Source organism: Chanodichthys erythropterus, chromosome 23 (assembly GCF_024489055.1).
Source record: "Chanodichthys erythropterus isolate Z2021 chromosome 23, ASM2448905v1, whole genome shotgun sequence".
Taxonomy (NCBI): domain Eukaryota; kingdom Metazoa; phylum Chordata; class Actinopteri; order Cypriniformes; family Xenocyprididae; genus Chanodichthys; species Chanodichthys erythropterus.
In genome coordinates, this window is record NC_090243.1 from 4,915,656 (window position 1) to 4,941,760 (window position 26,105).

The following is a 26,105-nucleotide window of genomic DNA, read 5'->3' on the forward strand; positions in this document are numbered from 1 at the left end:
AATGCAGCCTTGGTGAGCATGAGATACATTTTTCAAAAATACTGGTATGTGAATGATCTGAAGGTTAACAGTATGTTAATTTCTTTACAGGCTGTCACATCATTTCCTAGACCTCTCTTTACTGACATCTTGTGGAAGCAGCCTCAAAGAACTTGAAGGGGTGCAGTGACAAGTTTGCTTTTTTGTAAATTTGAAGAATTTGATGGGAGACATCTTGACACCAACTTGTGTTCTAAAAGTAGCCGATACTGTGAAGCTCTTGGGGACTAAACAGTTTTTCAGACACTGGACTGAAACTGAATATAAAAACTGATGTACATTTTTCATTCAGTGGAATATGAATCAGACATGTTTTTGTTTCCTCTGATTTGATGATTGTAATGCTCAGATTATTTTTTAATACAAACTGTAATGTCCTGAGTAGGTGCATAACCTTTTTACTTTGCAAGAAGCATAGATCAAGACCTTTAAAATATTGTCAAACCATACGGTACCATACTTGAACCAACTGATAAACAGGTGTAGTTTGTAATCCTCCTGGTCAGGGGTGATTTTACTGTGACTATTGCCTATCTGACTAGCATCTCAGATGTTTAAACACAAGACTCACACAAGAGTTCTCTTAATGTCAATCAACATTAAGGTCAATTATGGTCATGTCTATGCATACAGTAAAATATAAGCAAGATTTTTAGAGAATTGGTATCAAGTTGCTTACTGATAATCAATGTCAGAATATTTCCCTTCTACTTACGATTTGAGAAACAGAAACCTATTAATTTGACAACGTATTTAGTTAATATATTTGATTGATGCTGGACAGATTGTTTAAATAAAGTGCAACAAACTTGATCTTTTTGACAAACTTTGGAACTTTATTATGAATGGCTGAATTGGTCCATTTATAGCTGAATTTATATCTTAGTAACACTAGAAAATGAGGTTTGAGGCATGTGGTTAACTGTTTGTGATATAGTAGCCTACATTTCAGTATTTCCAATATACTTTAGCAACTTTCAAATGTTCAGATTACGTTATAAAGCATAAATAAATCTTGTTTTTGTATTTTAAAAAAATATTCTGATATCTTAAAACGTTTCTAAAATGTTTAATTTTGGTTAAATTATTGTAATTTTGGGTGTGGCTTTGTTAGTGTTTTATACTACCATGAGATTGTCCAGTGATGAAATTCTGAGACGCTTTTTCACGCGAATTGGTACTTTTATTTTGAAAAATTAAGACAGAAAGCGTGAAGCCAAGGACTAATGCATCCAGTTCAACTTGAATATAGGATAAGGAGACGTGTGAAAGTCAGTATTAAAACATGTTAAAGTGATACACGGTATATCCTTTAGATTAACTAACTAGACAGGTCATTTATACTTGACGGAATCATGATGTATTCTTTCTTTAGAATCGGAAAGTCGACAAACTGTGTGCAGTACATATTAAAATCTCTGCATATCAGACTGCCACAACAGATACCAGCTTTACAGTCACACACGAATCTATGTTCTGGGTCAAACTGGACATTTTATCACACTCGCTCGCTTTATACAGGAGTTCGTTTCTGTAGTAAAAACGATGGACGGAAGGACACTGACCAGGTGTCAGTTTCCAGAAGTTCATACACACCTCCAAGTCCATCTGCTGCACAGAAAGGTACGTGTATTACAGAAAGTTACTATAGTAACCATCGTTTCCGTCAAAATACTATAGTTATGGTTATGAATTGCTACTGCCAACCACTGTCACTAGAAAAAGTAGGATATAATGAAGCAAAGATTTTCAATGGTAGTTAGACTAAAAATGCTGGGTTAAAAAAACCCAAGCTGGGTAAAATATGGACAAACCCAGCAGGTTGGGTTAAAAGGCACTTATTATGCCCTCTTTCACATGATAAAATATAAGTCTCTGGTCTGGTCAAGTCTCAGCTTAAAATACCCCACAATTTTGCCCCATTTGAGGGTGAGCAAAAACACGTCTTATACTACAGGGAGTGCTGAATTATTAGGCAAGATGATTTTCTGATCATATTTTTTTTCCAAGCACATTTTACCAATTCCAATCCACATCAACCTTAATAACTACTATTAATATTGTTTTTAATCATTTATAAGTGATATATAATTGTTCATGAAGGCTGGAAATGAAGAATGCCCTATATTCAGGTGTGCAGAATTATTAGGCAGGTTTTCTTTTACAGATAAAATGAGCCAAAAAAGAGATTTAACTCAGACTGAAAAGTCAAAAATTATTAAATACTCATGAGAAGGACGCAATACTAATGTAATACTAGAAATTGCAAAGTTAAAGCATGACCATTGGACAGTGAAATGCTCATTGGATCAGCAGGGTCATACATAAACAGCTGGAGAAGAAAAGACACGTTAACTGCAAAATAATTAAGAATTAAGGTGAAGAATTAAGTGTGAAACCATCAGGAACCCTTTAGTCTCCAGCGCCACCATTTCCCAGTACTGAAACCTACCTGGAGTCTTCAGAAGTGTGAGGTGTCAGGATCTCAGACACTTAGGTTAGGTGAAGAATCCTAAAAAGCGACCTGCTCTTAATAAGAATCACAAGCTGAAGTGTTATAAAATACATGAAGACTGGGTTTTTATAGGCCTTATAGACAGGCAGCTTGAGAGTGACTCCTGAAGGACCAGCACCACATCCTCCACTGTTTGAAGAATTTATCTTCCAGAATCTGGCAGTAAGGTGTGGGAGTTCACTTTTAGTCCATCTCTTATCCTGAAATGTCCATCTTGCAGAGATGGACTAAATGATCTTCCAAAACTTACTGCCAGATTCTGGAAGATAAATTCTTCAAACAGTGGTACAAGAGGATGTGGTGCTGGTCCTTCAGGAGTCACTCTCAAGCTGTCTGTCTATAAGGCCTATAAAAACCCAGTCTTCATGTATTTTATAACACTTCAGCTTGTGATTCTTATTAAGAGCAGGTCGCTTTTTAGGATTCTTCACCTAACCTAAGTGTCTGAGATCCTGACACCTCACACTTCTGAAGACTCCAGGTAGGTTTCAGTACTGGGAAATGGTGGCGCTGGAGACTAAAGGGTTCCTGATGGTTTCACACTTAATTCTTCACCTTAATTCTTAATTATTTTGCAGTTAACGTGTCTTTTCTTCTCCAGCTGTTTTTGTATGACCCCGCTGACCCAATGAGCATTTCACTGTCCAATGGTCATGCTTTAACTTTGCAATTTCTAGTATTACATTAGTATTGCGTCCTTCTCATGAGTATTTAATAATTTTTGACTTTTCAGTCTGAGTTAAATCTCTTTTTTGGCTCATTTTATCTGTAAAAGAAAACCTGCCTAATAATTCTGCACACCTGAATATAGGTCATTCTTCATTTCCAGCCTTCATGAACAATTATATATCACTTATAAATGATTAAAAACAATATTAATAGTAGTTATTAAGATTGATGTGGATTGGAATTGGTAAAATGTGCTTGGAAAAAAAATATGATCAGAAAATCAACTTGCCTAATAATTCTGCACTCCCTGTATATTGCTGGCTAAAAAAATAAATCCAAAATTGGTTGAAAAAAAATGGCTGGGTGAAAACAACCCAATCCCTGGTTTTGTCCATATTTAACCCAGCAGTTTTTAGAGTATATGCAACGATGATGATTTTTATAAGGAATTTAATGGATATTATAACTAGTTAGTAAGCGCATGTTTGATTCTATCTGTCTTTCCTCAACAGTCAAACAAGCTGGCAAAGATTTCACTTATTTGATTGTGGTGCTCATTGGACTCGGTGTAACAGGTGATGAGACAACACATGATTTGATAACACATTGATTTGATACAAACCAGGGCTGGATTGTGGACCGTCATGCCGCAGAGCCTCTAGTTGATGATGCCATTATAATCAATTAAAGGTCCCCTGCTCTGACATTTCCACGCAGGTGTATATGTTCGAAAGTATAATAAATGATCTGATTGTCATCGTTATTAGGTGGACTGCTGTATGTGGTCTTTCAAGAGCTGTTTTCCTCTTCAAGTCCAAGCAAAATTTATGGAAAAGCTTTTGAGAAGTGCAGATCTCACCCTGAGGTCAGCAAATGGTGATTGATTTGTTATGAACTACAAGATAAACAACACAAATATGTTAAATGCATGAATAAATCGGGTACTTGCTTTATGTGAAGGTAATCGGAGCTTTCGGAGAGCCCATCAAAGGCTTTGGGGAGACCAGTCGGCGTGGCAGAAGGCAGCAAGTCAGGTACAATTTTTTAATATCAATAAATAAACCCTTTTGTTACACCTCACATATGCTTTTCAAGGTTTTTTCTTTAGTCATGTAGAGTACATGAAGGATGGAATCAAGTACATGCGGCTGAAATTTTACATTGAGGGATCTGAACCAGGATTACGGGGAACTGTTCATTCAGAATCAAAGGAGGTACATTACATCTCAGTGGAAAAAACAATTGTGTTAGTATCATGCAAAAGTAGTGTTGACAAATATATTACAAACTGCTTCTTTTGTCTGACAGAATCCTGAGACTGGAAAGTATGAATTCCGGTATATTTTTGTAGACATTGACGCGTATCCCAGGAGGACAGTCGTCATTGAAGACAACAGATAAAATGAGATTTAACAGTGTTAAGCACATATTTGGAATTTCTATGGCAGACATTGGAAAGATTCATTAAAAAGCTCTGAATTGAAACTGAAGAACCTGAATTTATGTCACTACTGGGATTTGTGATGCTTGAATTTTGTTGTGTTGATCATCACAAGGTTTAGACTAATGGAAGTGGAAGATCTAGATATTTGGATATGCTTGTACTGAAACATCTTGTATTTTGTACAATGATTTGCATGATTGTTTTATACAATATGTGGTTTGAAATAAAGATCAACTACAAAATTCACATAGAAAAGCAGTTTTTAATTAATGTAACTTGAATACATGTTAATAAAGCAATTTGATTTGTTTATTGCAAATGGTCTGTTATTATTTCTTTGCCTGAAGCATTTAAAATAGAAATTAATTCATCCTGTTTCAATGTTTAGATTTCTTTTTTCTTTTGTGAAATGTATTAATGGATTAGTTCACTTCTAATAAGCTTTACTCACCCTCAAGCCATCCTAGGTGTATATGACTTTCTTCTTTCTGATGAACACAATCAGAGTTATATTAATAAATATCCTGATGCATCCGAGCTTTATAATGGCAGTGAACGATACAAGCGAGTATGAGCTGAAGAAAGTGCCTCCATCCATTCGTCATAAACATACTTCACGCGGCTCAGGGGGGTAATAAAGGCCTTCTGAAGCGATGCCTTTGTATAAAAAAAAATCCATATTTAACAAGTTATGAAGCAAAATATCTTGCCGGACCATCTTCCGTATTAGGCATAAGAAGAAAGTGTAAAAGTCTTACAGTTCAAAAAGCTTACGTTATGTCCCACACCTTCTTTGTTCAACTTACGGGAAAAGTGTAACTGACGCGACACCAGTTTACACTTCGTAACTAGAATACGGAAGGTGGTCTGGCGGAAGCTAGAGATTTGACTTCATAACACATAGTTTTGTGTAAAAAAGTGGATGGATGCACTTTCTTCAGCTCATACATGTTGGTCCCATTCACTGCCATTATAAAGCTCAGGATATTTAATATTTCTCCGATTGTGTTCATCAGAAAGAAGAAAGTCATATACACCTAGGATGGCTTGAGGGTGAGTAAAGCTTGGAGTAATTTTCATTTGAAAGTGAACTAATCCTTTAAGGTCCTTTATAGTGATTGTTTTACAGAACAGAGGTATACATAGCGACAAAAGTATATATAACACAAACTAACTATGTTAGTTCAAATGTGTGTTCTTTTTTTATGTCCATTTTTTTTTTTTACATGCAATGTATGCCCAGTTTTTATAGTACAGTAGATCTCTGATGGACCAATGACAACAGCTTATTGATCTGAGACTGTTAAATAAGTCTTTTAAGTTTAACTGTGCATTTCTGAAAGCCATTCAGTAACTTCTTGTGCTCAGTAGATGGCGCTTTAGTACTAAGAAAAATATTTGATGTTATATACATATACATATATATATATATGTGTGTGTGTGTGTGTAGTGCACAGCATAAATGAGTACACCCCTCTGAACAAATACAAAAGATGTATTTTCTTTATGATCACTAATACAATTCATGGAAAGATGGCAAAACTACAATGTATTAAACATATACATAATAAAAACTGAGAAATATATGTCATTAATAGCCATAAAATAAATAAATTAGGCAATTTTGTTTAAATGAAGGATTGCAGAAATGAGTACACCCTAGATTTAATTCAACAAATGTATAATATATAGCACTTAGTATGCCCTCCATAATTTTGAATATACTGCTCTGACTGTTCTTGGCACGGAGTGTTTAAGTTCATGACAAATTGTCACATCTGTCCTGTTTAAGTCCTGGATGATGAGCTCCTTAAATGCCCTGATCTTTAATGGGGAGTGTTACTCAACTCGTCTACAGAATCCCCCACAGGTGCTCAAGAGTGTTAAGATTGAGTGCAATACATGTCATTGTCCACAGAAGGTTTTTCACCTTGGGAGAATGCATATCCTCATTGTTATGTTGAAAAAATGCCCAACAATGCAGGGAATGAGGAAAAGGTAGCACCTTCTGTTTCAAGTTTGGTTATTAAATTACACAGTGGTGAGGGAATCCATGACAGCATTGATAAAGCACAACTCCCTCACACCGTCAGCACTCATACATCCCTACATAAGAGCTTTACTACCACTGAACTTTACTGTGGGAACCAGGCACTTCTCACCGTACTCCTCCTCTAGCAACACCAGAACGTTTTGGATGCTGTTAGAACCAAAATGATTGATTTGGTCTCATGAGCCCAAAGTATTGATTCCCAGAATCTATATTTTGTAAATATGTGCTTTGGAAATGGCTAACTGACTTTATTGTGTTTTATTTGGCTACAGCAGGTAGATCCAGTGAGAACAACAACCATACATGTAATTTCTGCAGGCTCTGTGAGATAAAAAGTCACTCTTTTCATAGCTTTTACTGGCTCTGAGACACTCGCTTGGTATTTCTCCTGCTCTTTGTCTAGCAAAAAAATCCCTCATCACTAAATGAAAGCTTAAAATGAAGGCCTGATTATTTCAGGGGCCTTGTCACAAGTCCATTGTTTTTGTGTTACTTTTGCTATATTTTCTCACTTAAAACAATGATTTGCTAATCTTCATGTACCACGGTCCTCTTTTGTGCTAAGAAATAAGTCTCCTGACAGTTCTCTCTCAAGTGCTTCCATTGTTGTCAGCATTAAGTCTGAGAATGATTCAGTGAGCTTATATAACACTTTTAATTGTCAAGAAATTACTTCTCTTTAAATGTTTTGGTTCAACATACTTGCCTGTTGATCAAACATTGCCTTAAACTTACACCAGAAGTGTTTTTATTTCATTTTATTTAGTAACTTTTAGGAGGGTGTACTCATTTTTGCTACACAACATTTTATCGCCTTGACAAGAAAATTTTTCTGAATAATTTTGACATGCTTCTTTGGTAATTGATTAAGCAGACTTGCTGGAACATTATATCTCTAAAGAATCCTAACATGTCTTCTAAGTAATTGAGTAATCGCTGACATTCAGAAGTTTCAGAGGGGGTGTACTCATTTATGCTCTGCACTGTATGTATGTACTGTATGTATGTGTGTGTGTGTGTGTATATATATATATATATATATATATATATATATATATATATATATATATATATATATATATATATATATATATATATATAATTTTTTTAATAAACATTATTATTATTATTATTATAACATGATTAAATTACAACACGAAAACGTAAACATAAAATAATCGATAACGGACTTTTAATTTGACGTTCTTCTCCCACTAATCCACGGAAGTAAGGACGCCTTGCGAGACAACAGAAGAACTACAACAAAACCCCCTTCGTTTGCTCATGGAAAAAACACACGGCACTCATTTCTCGGAAGTCCTTTGAGTCTCTCAAGTATTAGCATTTACTAACAGAGAGAGTAGCCACTCTCGGCCTACATGCGGCAAGTGAACTCGAGCTTTTTGAAAAAATTACCTAGGTGTCCTTGTTTCTCTTTTGTAAAGGTACATTTATTTTTTTAGCCCGTTAGCAAAGCGACTTCCTCTTGTCTATGAGGAGCAGATGCTTCGCTAGCTGTCTAAAGCTGGATTATAACGCTACTTATAAGGCGTTTACAAGGTGAGCTCATTTTTTTTGATGAAAAGTTGTATTAAAGTCATATAACTAAAATTGGCCGTAATAAATCCCAACGAATGCACTGTAATGTGCTCTGCAATGTTTGTTTGTTTGTTTATATACTCGAATTAAGCTTGTAATTGTGGTAGTTTATTTTCTGTTTGTATATCAGTAACCTAACCCCGTGTGTTACACAATATATTGAAAATAAAGTCACTTTTAACTGTTTTTAGCGTGACTTTAAAAATCTGAGCTGCTTTGAACATGAGATCAGGTGACAGTCTGAGTGATATTTCATATGTGGTTTGGATTTGATTTTTAAAATCATGAGTAAACAATGCCATGATGTCGAAATGACATTTTCTTATGCTGACCCTGCCAATAACTCTTATTGGTTCTTATTTTAGTTTGACAGCTTGGAAGCTGATTATGTAATTGATACCAACTGGTGAGAAGCATGGAGCTGTATTGGTACATGTAAGTTTTTGTGAGACTTTTGATGTGATTACAGTTGTATTGTCTTCTTTTTTTTTTTCTTTTTTTTTTTTACATGATTGTATCACATTTGATTTTGTTTATTCAAGTTTGTTTCTGTTTATGGCATGTATGCAACGTGTTGTAATAATAGTAATTATCAGTTATGTGCATGTCTTTGAGACTTTAATCATGTTCTTTATCTTGTTTTAGAGTTGTCATAATATTTATTATGATTAAGATCTTCTTCTACATCTGCTGGTATCGCTCAAGGCAAAGACAGCTTGCTGCGTACCTCAGTAATCCCCGAAACGCTCAGATCGTCATTGTGGGAGGACGTGCGTACCTGCACCAGATCTGTGAGAGACAAAATGTGAGTAAAACCTCAGTTCAATTGGATCCTTTTTTTTTTTTTTTCAAGGTGTGGCCGAGTTGGCTGTGCGTCAGCCACTGTTGATATAATCGCTTTTTGGAAGAATGACATAGTTCAGCTTCCTGTGTAGTACAGTGTGGGTCTACATTCAGTGTACATTCAGCAAAACAATAAGATAAAGTGCAATATATTATGGTTACTTCTGTTGAATTCAAATGGCATTTCACAGAAGATTTGGCTAGGTAAATGACAGAGACACTGATCGAGACACTGATAAGCAGACAAATCTTTTCCCCTTTGGTTAAGTACTTGTAGCTGGAAGAGGAATGTTGTGATTAAGCACTGAAATCTATTTAAATCCTCTTTTCATAACCTTTATCACTATTCAGTCAGTGTAGACACGCATAGATTACACCAAAATGAATATTAGTTTGTCTTATTTTCCTTTTATTATTTACTTTTTCATTTGAAACCATTAATCTGTCATCAAATAAAGGTAGGCTGTGTATTCATCATGTCAGGATGGATAATCTTCCTGTTTAAAGTTAAAGGGTCAGACACACTGCCGTTTACACCTGGTATTAACATGCATCTCAGATGCTTCTTCTGCGACCCCTTTTGATCAGAGTTGAAGGGGATTGGTTTTGAAAAAAAGAAAATATTTCTATGTTTATATATTTGAGCCGCATGATTTATAGTTAAAAGATTGTGATATTGATTAAAACACCAATGTTATCTTATTCCTAAATAATAGTGATTACCCTGTCTGTTAAACCTTTGACAAGTGTGACCATAATAAACCTTCAAATCTGCATTGGCGCTGCCACTGACCCAGAGAGAGCAGTTGTCATGTATAGGTCTGAAACACTCATTTCAACCACACAGTATCATTATTTTTGTCTTACAATCTTTCAGATTATCACAGAAGTATTAAACAATTATATAACGGCTAATAGTTTGGATAAAAGTTATAGTTTGGATATAAACACTGATGTCTACAATAGTGATCAAAATACAGTAAATCACCTTTTGTAAGTAACTTCGAAGCTTCAGATAAAGATTTTATCAATTACATAATTACAACAGTAGGTGGCAACAAGTGTTTAAAAAATGTATTTTTCATTGAATCATTCATTCAAGAGATTCATGCAAAAACACTGAGTAGTCCAGTAATTGAATCCAGTAAACAATTGAAGTCTATGAGTGAGTCATTGAATCATTCATTCTAACCGACTTTTAAAAAAGATATAATTAATTCATATTGATTACATATTTTTTTAAATACGCTGCATCAATTAAAGGTCACGTTTTTCATGGTTTTTTGAAGCTTTGATTGTGTTTATAGTGTGCAATATAACGTGTTCATGTTTCGCGTGTAAAAAAACAGTATTTTTCACATAATTAACTTATCTGTCATAAAAACGGGCTGATGACTTCCTTGTTCTATGAAGTCCCTCCTTCAGAAATACGTAACGAGTTCTGATTGTGCCAGCGGTTCCTGTGTTGTGATTCGACAGCAGCTTAGCTTACCGGTTGTGGTCCATAAACAACGCCTTCTCCAGACAAAGAGGGAACTGCTCCATCTTTCAAGAATAATCTTTGTGCGAATCCGTCATTAAACTGATTGAGATTGAGGAAGCTGTCCTCAGCAAAATGTGCTGCACATAGTTTTACATGTGGATTATAATTTTCTGGAACCGAGTTGAACATAAATTGTAACCATTGATCTCTAAGTACAGCGTCCCTGGGAAGGCCAAACAAAGGTGATGAAAATAACAGCGTTTCGACGACATGGCGACAACCACACTCTATAAACGCAACTCTTGCTCTTCTCTGTGGGAGCGCAACAAGACCGCGCCCCCTTTTTTGTGTATTCCTGTGGGCGGAGGTTAGTCAAACTGTTTTAGTGACATCATTAAAGGAGGAAGTAGAGGGATGTAGTCCAAACTGGCTGTTCAATGTAGGCGATTTCTGTTAAATAAAATATCTCACTTGGCATTGAACTCCAAGCTTTAAAATTTTACAGATTTTATTTATACTCTAACAACAACATTACACACTAACTAAAGTTTGAAACATGGGATCACGAAGAACGGGACCTTTAACATTTTATCTGAACCTTTAGTAAATTACATGTTATTTTGTTTAGTTGTCTGTTCGGAATCGTGGGAGAATCACAATCTCTGTTTTAAACAAAATTTCAATTTTCAGTTTATCCAGAATCATGCAGCTCTAATACATACTGTGTATATTTATTTATTTATTTTTTTTTAAGGAAATTAATACTTTTAACAAAGATGCATTAAACTGAAAAAAAAAATCAACCGTTTCCATTAAATATTAAGCAGCAACTGTTTTCAACATTGATAATAAGAAATATTAGAATGACATCACAGAAATAAATTACATTTTAAAATGTTAAAATAGAAAAGTTATTTGTTATAATATTTCACAATATTGCTTTTTTCACTAGATTTTTGATCAAATAAATGCAGCCTTGGGGAGCATGAGAGATGTTTTTCACAATCATTTAAAAAAGATTTAAAATTTGAACGGTAGTGTATATATGTGGGTTTCCAAATTTTCAATTTTTTTTTAAAGCAGCCACAAGTAGCAAAGTTTAAAAACCCCTGTTTTAGTTGAGATTGACAGGTGAATAGGCGGCCCTTCACTGTTGTCTGGGACATATCAGCTTTTACATTATGAATGTTGTCTTACATCTTCACATGTGGGTTGAATAATTTGGACTTTTTTGACATGTGTAATTGTACACTTGTAATTGTATCACCCAAAATGAATCTTAACCGGCATCTTAATCTATAGGGGAATCTTCAAAATGTCTGAATACAGGAAATTTGAATCCGCTCACAGGTTTCAGTTTTTATTGGTTTTCAGACTGAATTGGAGTGTGCTTTCAGTGGAAATTTTCACATTTTCAGTGCGAGGGCATGTTCTGTCTTTGTCATTTATACAGGGAAGGTTTTGATTAACTTCCACTTTTACCGTTTCCTGCCTGACACCATTTTTGACCTTGGTGCTGCATTTTTATTTTTTTTGACTCGTGATGTAAAAAGTTTCACTCTCTAAACTCAAAGCTACAACAAGGATCCGTTAAACCAAACCGAGGGCAGGAGTGTCAGGTCTCGAGTCTGTGTTATTCACACAGGCCACTAAATGTGTGAGCTTTTCTGTTCAGAAGAATAGTTTCTCTTGTTGGTGCTCAGCACTTGTCAAAACTAACCAGTGCCTGTGAAAAAGCCAGAAGAAGCAGACTTGATGGAACAAGAGCAGGACCCAGAGCTAAGGGCCCTGACAGTGCTGACAAACCTTTTAGGAATGTTATTGTTTTTTTTGGCAGTTTGACTAAAGCGTATTCACTCGTACAGTCCAAGTTATGCTATCTGTGACTGTATTATAAATGAGATTTCTTTAAAAGTGTCTGAAGTGTAGAATGTGTTATCGAGTAGCTCTAAACTGTTTTGAAGCTGTAACGCTGCATTTTAAATTCAGAACAAGCCCTTTGTTTCTAAATGAAAGCGTCTTATGTTGAGAAAAGCATCTGGAAGCAATTTGTAGCACAAGTATTGAAGACTGTTTCAAGCCAAAGAGCTTTGCCATTCAAATAAGGTTGCTACTTTAATATTTCACTGAATATTTTGGATAAAATGGACATTTATTAGCCCATCATACCATTGCAAGCTGAATTTTTATAGGTTATATGCCTATAAAACATGTTCTAGATTATCTCAGTATTTCACAGCAGTCGTTTTCTCTTTCTTCAGATGTGGAGAGAATGATATATATAAACCTATTTTTAGAAACCAAAGCTGCCTGTAGCTCTCCACACAGGAAATGCCCTTAATTTGACAACAGGCGGTTTAAATATATGTGAAACTTTTGGCCTGCTTACACGTTCACATGCCAGTAGTTGCTTTGTTGTTCTTACAGTAGTTTTATAAAGAAGTATGTCACGGCATGCTGATATATGACATAATGGTTGTATAGTAACTTGTTTAATGCCAAACGAACTGCTTTGTTGAGTAGTAGTGTATTCACAAAAGGAAATACCAGACCATTAAGATCCAATCTAAAAGATGACCTTCTCTTTAAGCAAATTTTCATCTGAACTATGAAGCTGCATATGACTTAAAAAAATACAGAAGCGTCTCACATCCTTACTGAAACTGAGATAACACTGTGTTTACCAGCCAAACTGAGACCCCAAGGTCTTGTGGGTTATAAACACATATATAAACACAAGGGATTGCACAATTCCACCACTTAACAGCAAGCATCGACTAGATTTTGTTTCACTGCCACATGTATTTAAAATCATCTTTTAGATGCTTCTTGTGTGTAAAATGTCTGATTCTCGTCTGATTGTGGGTGTTTAACTCCCACTGCTGCTCTGCTTCACAGACATCAATCTGGCCCAGTTGGTACGGAGTTCAGGACGACGGCTCGGTGGGCGAACCCTCCGCCTCTCTTCCACCATCATCCTCGTTGTCTCAACTGGACATGCCTCCTCCGTATGAGGCAGTTTCTGGAGGTAAGACTGACTCATTCTACAACTACACCCCAGTCTGCACTGGGACAGAAATAATACATTTTAAGGTTAAGAAAATGTACAAGCTTTTACTGGACCACTTTAAAGACCAGTGGGGCCCAACAATTATTTTCTATTTTATTTTTTATGTTGTGAATTTCTTTGAGACTGTACATGCTACAGTTTTAGGGGCTAACATCAATTCCAAAACCTGTATCCAATGAGGCAATTTATTTTGCAGTTATCGGTTGGATTTGATTTGACTGGATTATTTATTTCTTGTAAATTCATTTCTTTTAAATTAACATCTCAGGACAATTACTGAGGCCACATTCACACTTTCAGTTTTTAAGATTGACAACCGCATTTACTTACAGGTGTGAGTCTCGAAATGTCCCGTTTACACAGCAACATACAGTAGCGTCTTGAACACTGTCAGTATGAATGTGCAACGAGAGTCAAGCCCGTATTATCTTACTAGTAACCATAACAACAATGACCAACGTAATATTAAAGATGGCAACGTCCATAAAACTGAAAAGTCTCATCACTTTTGACATGACGAGACCAATTGAACTACGAGTTCATCCATTCATAGTTCATTAACCAACAGCAGCATCAGTGTAAACGCGCACTAGCCAGAGCCTTTAACCGTTGCACTCGTGTGTCACGTCCTTGACACGGCATTTGAATTTCGAAAAGAAAAACAAAACTGACGGGAGCCGCTCCGTTGGAGAACAGTGAGTGACTGGATAACACCTTAAGATGACGCACAGCTCACATCTCTCGCTGTAAGTTACCAAAAGCGAAGCCACACACAAAACACCTTTTATAAGAGCGTCTCTCACACTGAATGATGTTTCAGACCGTTGTCCAGTCCTGTTCCGTTCACCCTGCTCGGAATTTCTGATAATGCGGTTGCGAGTCCTGAAAATTTGTGAGTTCTGTTATAGAATGTGGTTGTCATGCCCGTAAATGACTGTACTGCATGTGAACATAACCGTATTAAGGACTCAAATACAGGACTGACAACCATAGTCTGCTGCTGTGTGAACGTGGCCAGTTTTAAAGGGTTAGGTCACCCAAAAATGATAATTCTGTCATTAACAGAATTCTAACCTGATTGATTGATTGATTGATTGATTGATTGATTGATTGATTGATTGATTGATTGATTGATTGATTGATTGATTGATTGATTGATTGATTGATTGATTGATTGATTGATTGATTGATTGATTGATTGATTGATTGATTGATAAACATGGCCTTCAAAAAGCAAAACAATTTTTTTTTTTTCTCCACAATGACCTCAAGTCTGGAGTAAGACTAATAATCGAACCAGCCCTCTTGATCAGCTTATTTATCCTATTTTTGTCCTCCAAAGTACAGCATAAAAAAGAACACTAGCTAAAATCCCTTGATAAAAAACATCTAAACTTTGTGCTGATGTTGAATGATCTAAGTTTCCTCAAAAAGAAAAGTCTCGACTGGACTTTCTTCATTAGGACATTAGTATTCTCTTTCCAATTCAATTTTTCATCCAAGTGGATGCCTTAGAATTTATATGATTACACAATTTCAATCAACTGACCATTAATTGTGACTGGAAGGACCTTCTCTTTTTTCTTTCTAAAATCGATCACAAGTTCTTTAGTCTTCTCTACATTCAGTTTTAAAAAGTTAGACTCAGACCAGCTGAAAAAAGACTGTATTGTGCAATTTAAAATCAATTAATTTGTTGGCTAAAATATGTGGCTGTATAGTGTTAAAAGCACTCAAAATCAAAAAACATGATCCTATCACAGCTGACAGCAATTTCAAGATGACTGTAAATGTTATGGACCATAAAAAGTAGAGCATCATCTACCCCAACACCCTTCCTATATGTAAATTGCAAGGGTCCTGAAAAATACACCTGCCTAGTCAGGTGATTCAATACAACCCTCTCAAAACACTTTATAATGTGTGAAGTTAAAGCAGTAGGCCTCAGATTAGCAAGGTTGTTGGACACCTTAGCTTTTTGGGGAATAGGGACAAGGCAAGATGTTTTCTACATAACTGGGATCTTAGCAGAGGACAGAGACAAAGAAAACAATGAATGAAGGACGGAGCATAGCTGGTCAGCACACACTTTAAGGGTGAGCGGATAAACGCCATCGGGGCCTGCTGCCTTATTAGGTTTAATAAGCCTTAACTGCTGACGAACCTCTTCAATGTTAAGATTAATAGCTGGGCTACAATCCTCAAAGCTGCTCTGCCTAAGATTAGAAAGAACATTCTCATGTAGAGCAGAAAAATCAAATTCATCAAACCTGGCAAAAAAACCATTGGCATCATTAGCCTTTATACCCAATTGACATAAACTGGGATTACTGGTCCCATATCCAGTAATAGACTTCTTACCATTCCATAGCCCTCTTGTGTTGGTACAGGACATATTTCCTTCAACCCTTTCCTTATATTTTTGTTTGCCCTGTCTGATAATGACTTTCAGCTCTCTTTGAGCATCTTTAATCCTTTCTTTATCACCACTATAAAAAGCAGCTTTCTTCTTATTAATAGCAGCTTTAACTTCTCTGGTAACTCATGGTTTGTTATTGGGAAAGATTTTGATTTGTTTACTAGGAATTAAAGACTCGACACTAATTAATATAACAAGTCACTTTGTCAGCGATTCTGTCCAGATCACTGTCTCCATCAAAAACGCATTCCAATCTGTGCGTTCAAAGCACCCCCTTAATGATTCACAGGCATCCTCTGACCAGATGCGCAGTCTTGGACGTAGTGGACTGTTTCCGTATCATCGGTGTATATTTGGAGATCAAGGATATTAGGTTATGGTCGGATTTACCTAGCAGAGGAAGCAATTTTGCAACAAAGCCATCCTTAACGTTAGTATAAAACAAGTCAATAGTTTTGTCACCCCTCATAGGACACGTCACCATTTGTTTAAAAGTGGTGGAGAGAGAGCAGTCCCTGTTTAAGATAACCAGCACGTTATATTAATTATACACCACCGCCGCCGATTTCTGACCCGAACACCACCTCTGCTGCCTCTCTTCCTTCCTTTGGCTTGATTTCTAATTATCGGCGTCAGGATCCAATAAACTTGGTGCAGAAACCCGTAGCCAAAGATGCTCATTCCGGCTGTACCTAATGGCTGGCAAGCCCGGCTCTCATCACCTGGAGTGTTTGTGCGGTATTCCAAACAATCAATGTCCACAACCACAAAAGGCAAGCAAAGGTGCGATTGTTAAGTGAAACAATAGTCATGTCATCAGGGATCGTTCACGCTAAAAAAACAGAATTGAACTAAACTAAATAAATAAATAAAATAAACACATTAGACACAAACGTTCTGACGCAGAACATCGTTAAAGACATCGTTAAAATAGTCAATGTGACTGCAGTGGTTCAACATTAATGTTATAAAGTGACGAGAATACTTTTTGCGCACAAAAAGCAAACAAAAATAACAACTTTATTCAACAATTTCTTGTTTTTCTGTCTGTCTCCTATGCTGTTCACGTAGTAAACGCATAGTAAACTTCATCAGAATGCCAGCTCATTATTGGCCAGCTCCTGCATCAGCATCACACGCATGCATTGTGGCGCTCATGTGTAAAGCATCGGCCAATACTGAGCAGGCATTCTGATGTAGAACCTGGAAGCACTGGAAGAGAAGAAATTGTTGAATAAAGTCATTATTTTACAAAAAATATTCTCATCGCTTCATAACATTAAGGTTGAACCACTGTAGTCACATTAACTATTTTAATGATATCTTTACTACCTTTCTGGGCCTTAAAAGTGGTAATAACATTGCAGTCTATTGGAGGCTAGAAAGCTTATGGATTTCATCAAAAAATATTTTAATTTGTGTTTCGAAGATGTGTTATGGGTGTGGAACAATATGAGTAATGAATGACAGAATTTTCATTTTTGGGTGAACTAACCCTTTAACACTCTGAGGTCTGAGGGTATCGCCGGCGATACCACCGCGTTTTTTTTTCATACCAGTGTGAAAGAGACCCAAAATACTCCGTCAATGTTGTACATACAATTAAGAGTTATACACCATTTTAATCTGTTGAATATCTTCTTTCATTTGTGTACACTGAGTAAAAACAAAATGCTGTGCTTTTTGTAAAATAAAGAAAACTAACATGATGCATGATCTCTCGTCTCCCTCTGAAGGAAGTCCAATCTGATAGTTCTCAGAAAATGAATTGTAACTTAGTGAATACAAATGACAAAAAAATTAAACTTATGTCTAAAGAAACGTTGAAATGTCAGGTTTTAAATCGTGCAAGTCAAATCGAAAACAAACATTCTGTGTTTATGTAATCTGTATGAAAAGAGAGCCATGTCAGAAGTCCGAGATTCAGCTCATTATCCGCTAATACTGCCACGCCCATGGAGCCAGCGCTATTCAAACGCAAATTCAGAAGCAATCCATGCATACATCGTCTCAATCGTGTATTTATTGTCTTGAAAAGTATTTATCTGGATGTTAAAGCAATGGTTAGTGAACTCTAGAAGACATGCAGTTAGTTCCTGGTTCTTCTTCTTCTTTATATGGATTTGTGGCCTAAAGGTGTACAGAGCGCCCTCCCGCTGCAAGTATGAATTGTATCCAGCACTCATAGTGATGATATATAGAAAAAATATAGAATAAATATTACTCCTCTGTATAGGAATTTGACATAAACATATAAGAATCCATCAATTTTTCTCCAAATGTGCATGCTTTAAGCTAAAAGCCTGTATGAAATGCCATAGAGGTAACATAATTGTTCAGACACTTTGCATCACAGAAATACATTATATTTGAAAGAATATAATAGAATATAATAGAATATATATTTTAAAGAATATATAGAATATGTAATCATATAGACATGATTACAGAGGATTTTTTCACATCCTACCTGACTCAAAAGCCTCATTAATATGCAAGTCGTTTCAGGTAATTATTATTTGATTTCTTTTGTCTTCTCAGGTGTAAATGGCCCATTATTCATGATCATTCACGCCTCCATGCATACTGTGTTTCTTGACAAAAAGTGACTTACAAAAACTAAATCAATATATTGTTTTATATGAAGGAGTAGGCAGCATAATTTTTACATAATTCTGAAGTAAAAACTCTAGTCTACAACCTCCAATACCCAGAAGTCTTATGATCACAGATTTAATATACTTTTTTTGGCCTTATTTCAGTGACTTAAGTTTTTTGTTTTTTCAATAACCACGCATAAACGTTATTCCTTCGAAAACACAAACATGTACATACATGTTCCTCACATATTATGGTAGCCTAGTTTGTGTTGAATACAGTGTAATGGCACTTGTGTCATTAATGTGTTTATGAACAAGTGCTTTTCCACTGCATGGGATGGCTCGGTATGTTACGGCTTGCTTAAATGGCACCACCTCGGATGAGGTTCCAAGCGTGCCGTACCGATAATAAATGTGACGTGTAAACACTGCAGATCACTGATTGGTCAGAGAGAATAGTCACTACCAGTGTCATTGGATTTGAAACATGAGACACCAAACCTGCTAGATTTAAATAGTCAGTAACAGCCACCGCAGTATCATTAGTTCGCGTAATTTTTTTTTTAATGACAGCCATGGAGTGGAGCAGTTCCACGGCAGTAAAGGTGGCGCAACTATATCGGTCTATAATACGTCCAACTTTGAAGCGGTACTAAACTGCAGTGGAAAAGCAAGCAGAGTTATTCCACACAGTGGAAAAGTGCCAATAATGTACATTGCATATAACCTCATTTCTCAAAGTGTCTGAAAACAGTTAGTTCAAAGATTCAGTCTCTCCAAACCCCTCCTTTCCATGAGCCTACGCTGCTCCGATTGGTCATATTTTTCCCCCCGTATCAATTCCAGCGCGAGTCTTCATCATTTTAAAGTGCATGCAAAGTGGGTTTGCAGCGATGAAAACAGCGTCTTCTCAACATGTTGACAGTGTGAACCGCAAGCCTTCCAGGCTCAGCTACAACTACAGTGTTTGAGGGCGGGTCAAAGTAGATGTCGTTCGCGGGCAGCTAATGAAGATCATAGGCTGGCATTATGCAAATTTGTTCTATTGTTCCATCTATACAGGGTCTATATTATACACTGCATGAAAGGAAATATTCGAAATAGCATAATAAGGGCACTATAATGAAACCAGTTTGTGTGCCATTAAGAAGGCATTTTTGTTCCTCTGTTATACAATCATGAATTTTTGTGGTCAATGGAGTGTTACAAAATGTTATCCATAAAGGGACTTGTCTGCTAATCATTTTCTAGTTGCACATGATTTGTGTTTGGAGGATTGATTTTGCTTTATTTTTAACTCTCTGTGTATATGCCAAATCCCGATATTGTTGCAGCATACATGTAGACTATGCTGCACTTAAAATCATCTCTGATGCTTTTCCAAGCGATCACTCACAGCACAGCTGGAATGTAAATGATTAAATGTTTGTTGAACTATGAGCTTTTGCACTGACTTTCTATATTGTGTCACAGTTTAAGTTCATCCCTAAAAACATCTCTCGGTGAGAAATTTCATACAGTAATGGTGGATATGTTTACAAGAAAACCACCAAGAATACATATATGGTATGGTGAGGAGACTGTCAAGTCTCAAGGGTTAAACCAACGCTAAATACTTAACATGTCTCTTCACACTAATATGAGAAACAGACTTTCAGTCACATTACATCTCTCCAGGGAAAGTCTCGTGCTTTCACCCACTCTGCTGTATGCTCTGTAAATGGTTAACAGGGACAATTTTATGACAAGAGGCAACAACAGTTGGAGAGTGGGCCTGCGGACATCAGCCATCCTAAATTAGACCAATGCTTCTTAATTGGCAGGTTTTGTAACTGACATGCTGAGAAGGACGTTTATGAACACCAGCTGCCAGATATTGACATTAAGACATGGAAAAGGTTGAAATGAATTTGGCAATCATAGCTTTGCATGTTGGGTTTACTTCAGTTCAGTTTCTGTGCTGAGACCGATTGTTCATTCAGCAGCAGAGAAGGAAATCTTTTGGTGCTTGTGTGGATTGGCAGCAAACAGAAGATTCTGGCTCACAGCTCCATTCTTCTGTATCATTCCATTGCATTTCCCCCTGTTCCCTTTCTATTTGTGCTCTCATTATCTCAAACGGTGGATTTCAGCAAGTACATCTGTAAGTGTCTAAACGAACTCCAAGAACAAGACACGAGGTTGAAGATGTGACACATGCGTATACTGTGTTTCCTTTGACCCAGAAGAGTGAAAGATCTTCAGAGCAGGATGTGGTTTTTATCAGCCTTCAATGCCACATCATTCAACATTTCCACCGTTTCTTGATATTCTAATGAAGTGGTGATGGAAACCCCCCTTTTCTCCAAATGCTCTGTGTATAGTTTGTACCACCTGTTCCCTTGGAATATTTGGCAATATTTGCTTTTGTTTGCCGTTTAAAGACCAAATATGGCATTGATTGCTTGCAGTGGCCTGCCGTTCAGAATAAAACAGGAAATTATGTAATTTAAAAAAAAAAAAAAGCATGACCTTGCTATTTTGCATGCATATTACTTTGAGTCATTGGAAGGTTTAGTTGTCTAGTCTTATTACTATTATTATTCTGTTTTTTTAAATAATCTATTTGTATTTTTAATGAATCAACCAAAGTTGATTTAATATCCTATGTTATATGTAATTTTGAACTGATTTTTTTGTTTGTTTGTTTGTTTGTTTTTTTAACGGGGGAAAAAAATATAATTGGCAAATAATTTTATGGTTGAAAAACAGTAAAATGACATTCCCAGAAGTTCTTACGTGACGCATCAAATATTATTTATTTCAGTAGTTTTGTTTCTTCTTAATTACATAACAAAATAACGACTTTTTAACAATATTTAGTGATGGCCAATTTCAAAACACTGCTTCATGAAGCTTGAAATCACCCATCACTAGATATTGTTGAAAAGTCGGACAAAAATATTGTCATCGCTTCATAACATTAAGGTTGAACCACTGTAGTCACATGAGCTCTTTTGCGGTGTTTTCACACCTAGTTCATTTTACCCTTTCAAATGCTCTCGGAGCAGTTCAGCGTGTATTATAGGCATCTTTACACAGAAAAAAGCGGTACAGAAACCAACTCTGAAGTGGCATAAAATCACAATAATGTGCATTTGCACAGACTGTTTAATGCTTCTCTGAAGCAGCATTAAAATTGTGGGACACAATGCTTTGAACATAACTATTTTAAAAATACAGTTTAAACAAAATAAATTTTAAAATAATGAAATAATAAAAGTCTAAATAAAAAAATACGAAATTTTAAATTAATTTCCTTTACGTGCTATATCTATCTCACGCTTTGATGTTTGTCATAATTCTGTTGTACTGCTAGTTATTTTCTATTTCCCTTTGTTACAGTTGGAACAAATGCTAGAAAGAAATTATTCATTATCACACCGTTTTTGGCCCTCTAGCGGTTAATAATCAGAACTGCACGTGTCTTGCGGAGGAACTTTCTAGCCGGAGCTACTTTTCTCTGTGTATGTCTATGGCGAGTCACGCAGTTACTGTGATACTCTGCGGCGAGTCCTACCAGTCCGGTCTGAAATATAAACACTTTTTATAAGTGTACCATAATGAGTCAGGATAAGACAAAAACACGGTTTGGAAAATGGATTCATGTTGTATATTCTCATTATATAATTTTTGTACATTTTTAACACAAAAAAAGTTGCGGACTGCAGCTTTAACAGGATATATTTTACAATGGGAAGACATTTTTATGTTGTCAATTAATGTTTTTTTGTTTACTTTTCCATTTTAAACCTAAATCATTGCACTCTCTCGTCTTTTTTTTGTGCAGCAAATGACCTGAAGCCTCCACCGTACAGCGAGTACGCTCAAAACGACGATACCGATGCATCCCTGAGCATCGCCATCCCGGATGGCAATGATTCCAGTGCAATTAGTGATGCTCCACCCCCTTACACACCCAGCATCACTTCTCCAGCCAATCAGCAAGAAGACAGCCACATCCAATCACAACCGGAGGGAAGGTCAAGTTAAACTTCTCTCAATATAGAAACACAACAAGGCCTAAGCAACTGCTTAAGCCCCTCTAGGTCTTGTTTTTCCATCAGAACTTATTTTCTTCTCAAGCAAATTATACAAAGAAAAAAGATTTCACATTGGCGGTGGATCTGGCTTGTTCTCTTGTGAGAGAATTTGAATAGTGCACAATATGCAGTATAAAGAATGAGACTGGCCTGATGCCATCTTCTGGCAGAGTCGAGCACTGCTCTGCCTACGCTGATGTACCGGTGCTTTCAGTTCACCCATGCCTTATGTTCATTTCCTTCAGCAAAACCACCGCACATAGCCATACGGCAAACACCGCCATTTTGATATTTTAAACAATTACTTTCACCATCATTTATTTGGCGTGTAGAAGACTAATTCCATAATCATGTGTGGCTGATTGAGGAACTGTAAATAGGCTAGTGGGTTGATTGGTGCCAAGCACGTTCTGCTTAGACAATGTCATTGACACATTTCTTTATTATTTTTTTTAAATCCCAAAGGGAGAGGTTAAAGATGTAGTTCATGCAAAAATGAATATTCTGTCATTTGCTCACCCTCATGCTCACCAGTATGACTGTATGTCAATGGTAAACAAAATTCAAAATATCTTATGTTCCACAGGAGAAAGTAAGTCATGACATGAGGTGAAATGATGACAGAATTTAAATTTTTGCCTGAACTATCTCTTTAAAGTATAGAGGTCTAGCCTCAGGTTTATTTATAACCTCAGTTTATATGTGATGACAATTTCAAAAAAAAAAAAAGAAAGAAAGAAAGAAAGAAAGCCCTCTGAAGCACTTTTAATGTGTTGTAATTGCCTTAATTCCGTCTGTTAGTAAGTGTCCAATATTCCTGAATCAACCGGAGCCAGTGTGGATAATGTGGCTAATGGTCATGACTCGTGTAAATGTGTGCAGTCCTACTCTGTTGTATCGCTTATCAGGTTAAACGTAACACACTGATGCATTTGAGATCACGGTGCCCTTATTAACAATTTCTGCTAACCGAAATAGACCTTCCACGTGTGTGCGCGTGTGTGTGTGCGCGTGTGTGTGTGCGCGTGTGTGCGCGTGTGTGCGCGTGTGTGTGCGCGTGTGTGTGTGTGTGTGTGTGTGTATGTGTTAAGGCATATGTTAACTGTGTGATGAATTCAAACAGAACTTCCTTGTGAAAAGTTTGTGCTTTAGTGAGCGCATGAAGTCATCTCTGTGCAATTGTCAATATATCAGGTTCACATAATGGGATCAATATTTTTTTGTATTTAAAAAAAAAAAAAAAAAAAAAGTCCACATGAAAGGATGTGATCTAAGTGTGCTTTCAGAATATGTGTGTGTAGTTCCGTCCCCCAAACGCCCGGTCCTTCACTATGTAATTTCATTTAATCATAATTTGATTTAAAATGCTAATCCTGCAACATGTATTATCTCATTTAAACTGAAGTACTGTATATGCTATTTTTGTATTTATGGAAAAACCCTTTGAATCTCTTTCAAAAATAAAGATCGGTGAAATGTCATGTTTGAAAACAGCTCATTTCTCCAACAAACTCAATGGACATGTTTCATACTTTTTTCTTTTTTTTTTATCAGTGATATGTGGCATTGATCTCAAAGCTGCATTTATTTGTTCAAAAACACAGTAAAATCATTAATCTTGTGAAATATTATTGCATATTTAAAATAACTGTTTTCTATGTCAATATATTTTAAAATGTAAGTCATTCCTGTCATGCAAAACTGAGTTTTCAGCATCATTACTCTAGTCTTCAGTGTCACATGATCCTTCCGAAATCATTCTAATATACTGATTTTTTTTATTATTTTTTTTTATTTTTTATGAATATAAAGTTCAAAAGAAAAGCATTTAATTGAAATACAAATATTTTTTATTTATAAATGTCTTTTTATTGTAATTTTTGATCAATTTAATGCATCCTTGCTGAAAAGTATTAATTTCTTTAAATAACAGTAGAATACTATATACTGTATAATATTCACTGCATACCATGTTTTTTTAAAGTACAGGAAATAACTACTGAGCATTATGGAAATGTAGTATGTCACCTGGGTATTTTTGTGCATACAGAAAGTTTGCATGTTATTCACATTTGACTTGCTTTATATGTCAGTAATAGTAATACTTGTGTGGTTTTATAACTATTCTGTATAAAGCCATACTTTCTTACACCACAAGGGGGCAGTAGTACATTATTCTTCATTCTCATCTGTTTGCTCACAGTGTGCTTTCTTTTAAGTTCTCTCCATCTTTATGATAACTTGCCGTTTCAGGTTTTTATTTTTAACAGCTGGCTCTGTATTCTGTATTTCCATATTCATAATTCTGCAGAGCCAGTGCCCTCTGTGCTTTGCTTCCTACTCTCTTGCGTGGTAATCTCAGTCAAATCGGTGAGGTGGGCGGCTCCTGGCATGTTGTACAACTTTAACTTATGACAAGAATACAGCTTTGCATAATGCTTTAAATGAATTGTACTACAACAGATCTCTCACCACATCACATGGAATCAACACTTTCAAACACAGGGTAAGCCTTGTTATTAATTATTCATGTTGTTGCTAATGTTAATGTAGTTAGTGTGCTTGACTTCATTTAAACCGAACAGGTTGCTTTAATTCACCGCTGCAATATGTTTTGACACACAAGCTGAACTATGGCTTCACTGTTTAATGAACAGTGTTCTCTTCCACAGCTCATACTAGGAACATATAAGCTGCACCGCAGGCGGTCACGCTCAAGGGGAAATAAGTGACTTTGCTTTTGGCCACCCTGCAGAAAAACTGTTGCACCTGCGGCCCTCATCAGTGCTCCTCATGTTGATCTGGTGTGAAAAACAAATGAAACGCACATATCAGACATCAGAAATGAGTCAGCGAAGGGAGACTAGAGCTGAGGAAGCTTCTTCATTTCTCTGACTCATCTGTGCTTCCTCTGATTCTGTCAAATCTCCATTTTTTTTTTCCTCTCTCTCTATCTAGAGGCACGAAAGCTGACCTATTCTCTCTCTTTTCCTCATCTTGGTCGCTAGTGTGTGCTTATCAAGTATTCATTAGGATTATCGGATGAGCAGAAAATGTCGTGTCAGAATTATTCTTATCCGCACAGTTTTTATGAGGGTATGAACCAGATTTAAACTCTTTCCCAAAGTGCAGCGTCTGTAGCAGCTTGTGTTTAATTGCTACTTTGACATTAACTGTAGGAGGATACATATACTAAAAGTTACTGCAAAAAATTAAAATTTAAAAGTTAGAACGGGTTTTTCAAAACGCTGAGTATTAGATTTAAAGGTGCCCTAGAATTAAATATTGA

General features: G+C 36.2%; 2 protein-coding genes across 2 annotated transcripts; both read left to right on the forward strand.

Moving 5' to 3' along the window:
* Positions 1-1,265: 1,265 nt before the first annotated feature.
* On the forward strand, positions 1,266-4,920 carry timm21 (translocase of inner mitochondrial membrane 21). The gene is made up of 6 exons (XM_067378306.1): positions 1,266-1,662; positions 3,736-3,798; positions 3,991-4,088; positions 4,184-4,257; positions 4,332-4,437; positions 4,532-4,920. Exons 1-6 carry the CDS (start codon positions 1,395-1,397, stop codon positions 4,622-4,624), a joined length of 702 nt encoding a protein of 233 aa, XP_067234407.1. The 5' UTR covers positions 1,266-1,394; the 3' UTR covers positions 4,625-4,920.
* A 3,137-nt stretch (positions 4,921-8,057) lies between these two features.
* si:dkey-118j18.2 (uncharacterized) lies at positions 8,058-24,332 on the forward strand. The gene is made up of 6 exons (XM_067378000.1): positions 8,058-8,104; positions 8,184-8,280; positions 8,685-8,754; positions 8,965-9,124; positions 13,544-13,673; positions 22,564-24,332. The coding sequence occupies exons 3-6, from the start codon at positions 8,735-8,737 to the stop codon at positions 22,764-22,766; spliced, it is 513 nt and encodes a 170-aa protein (XP_067234101.1). The 5' UTR covers positions 8,058-8,104; positions 8,184-8,280; positions 8,685-8,734; the 3' UTR covers positions 22,767-24,332.
* Positions 24,333-26,105: the final 1,773 nt, after the last annotated feature.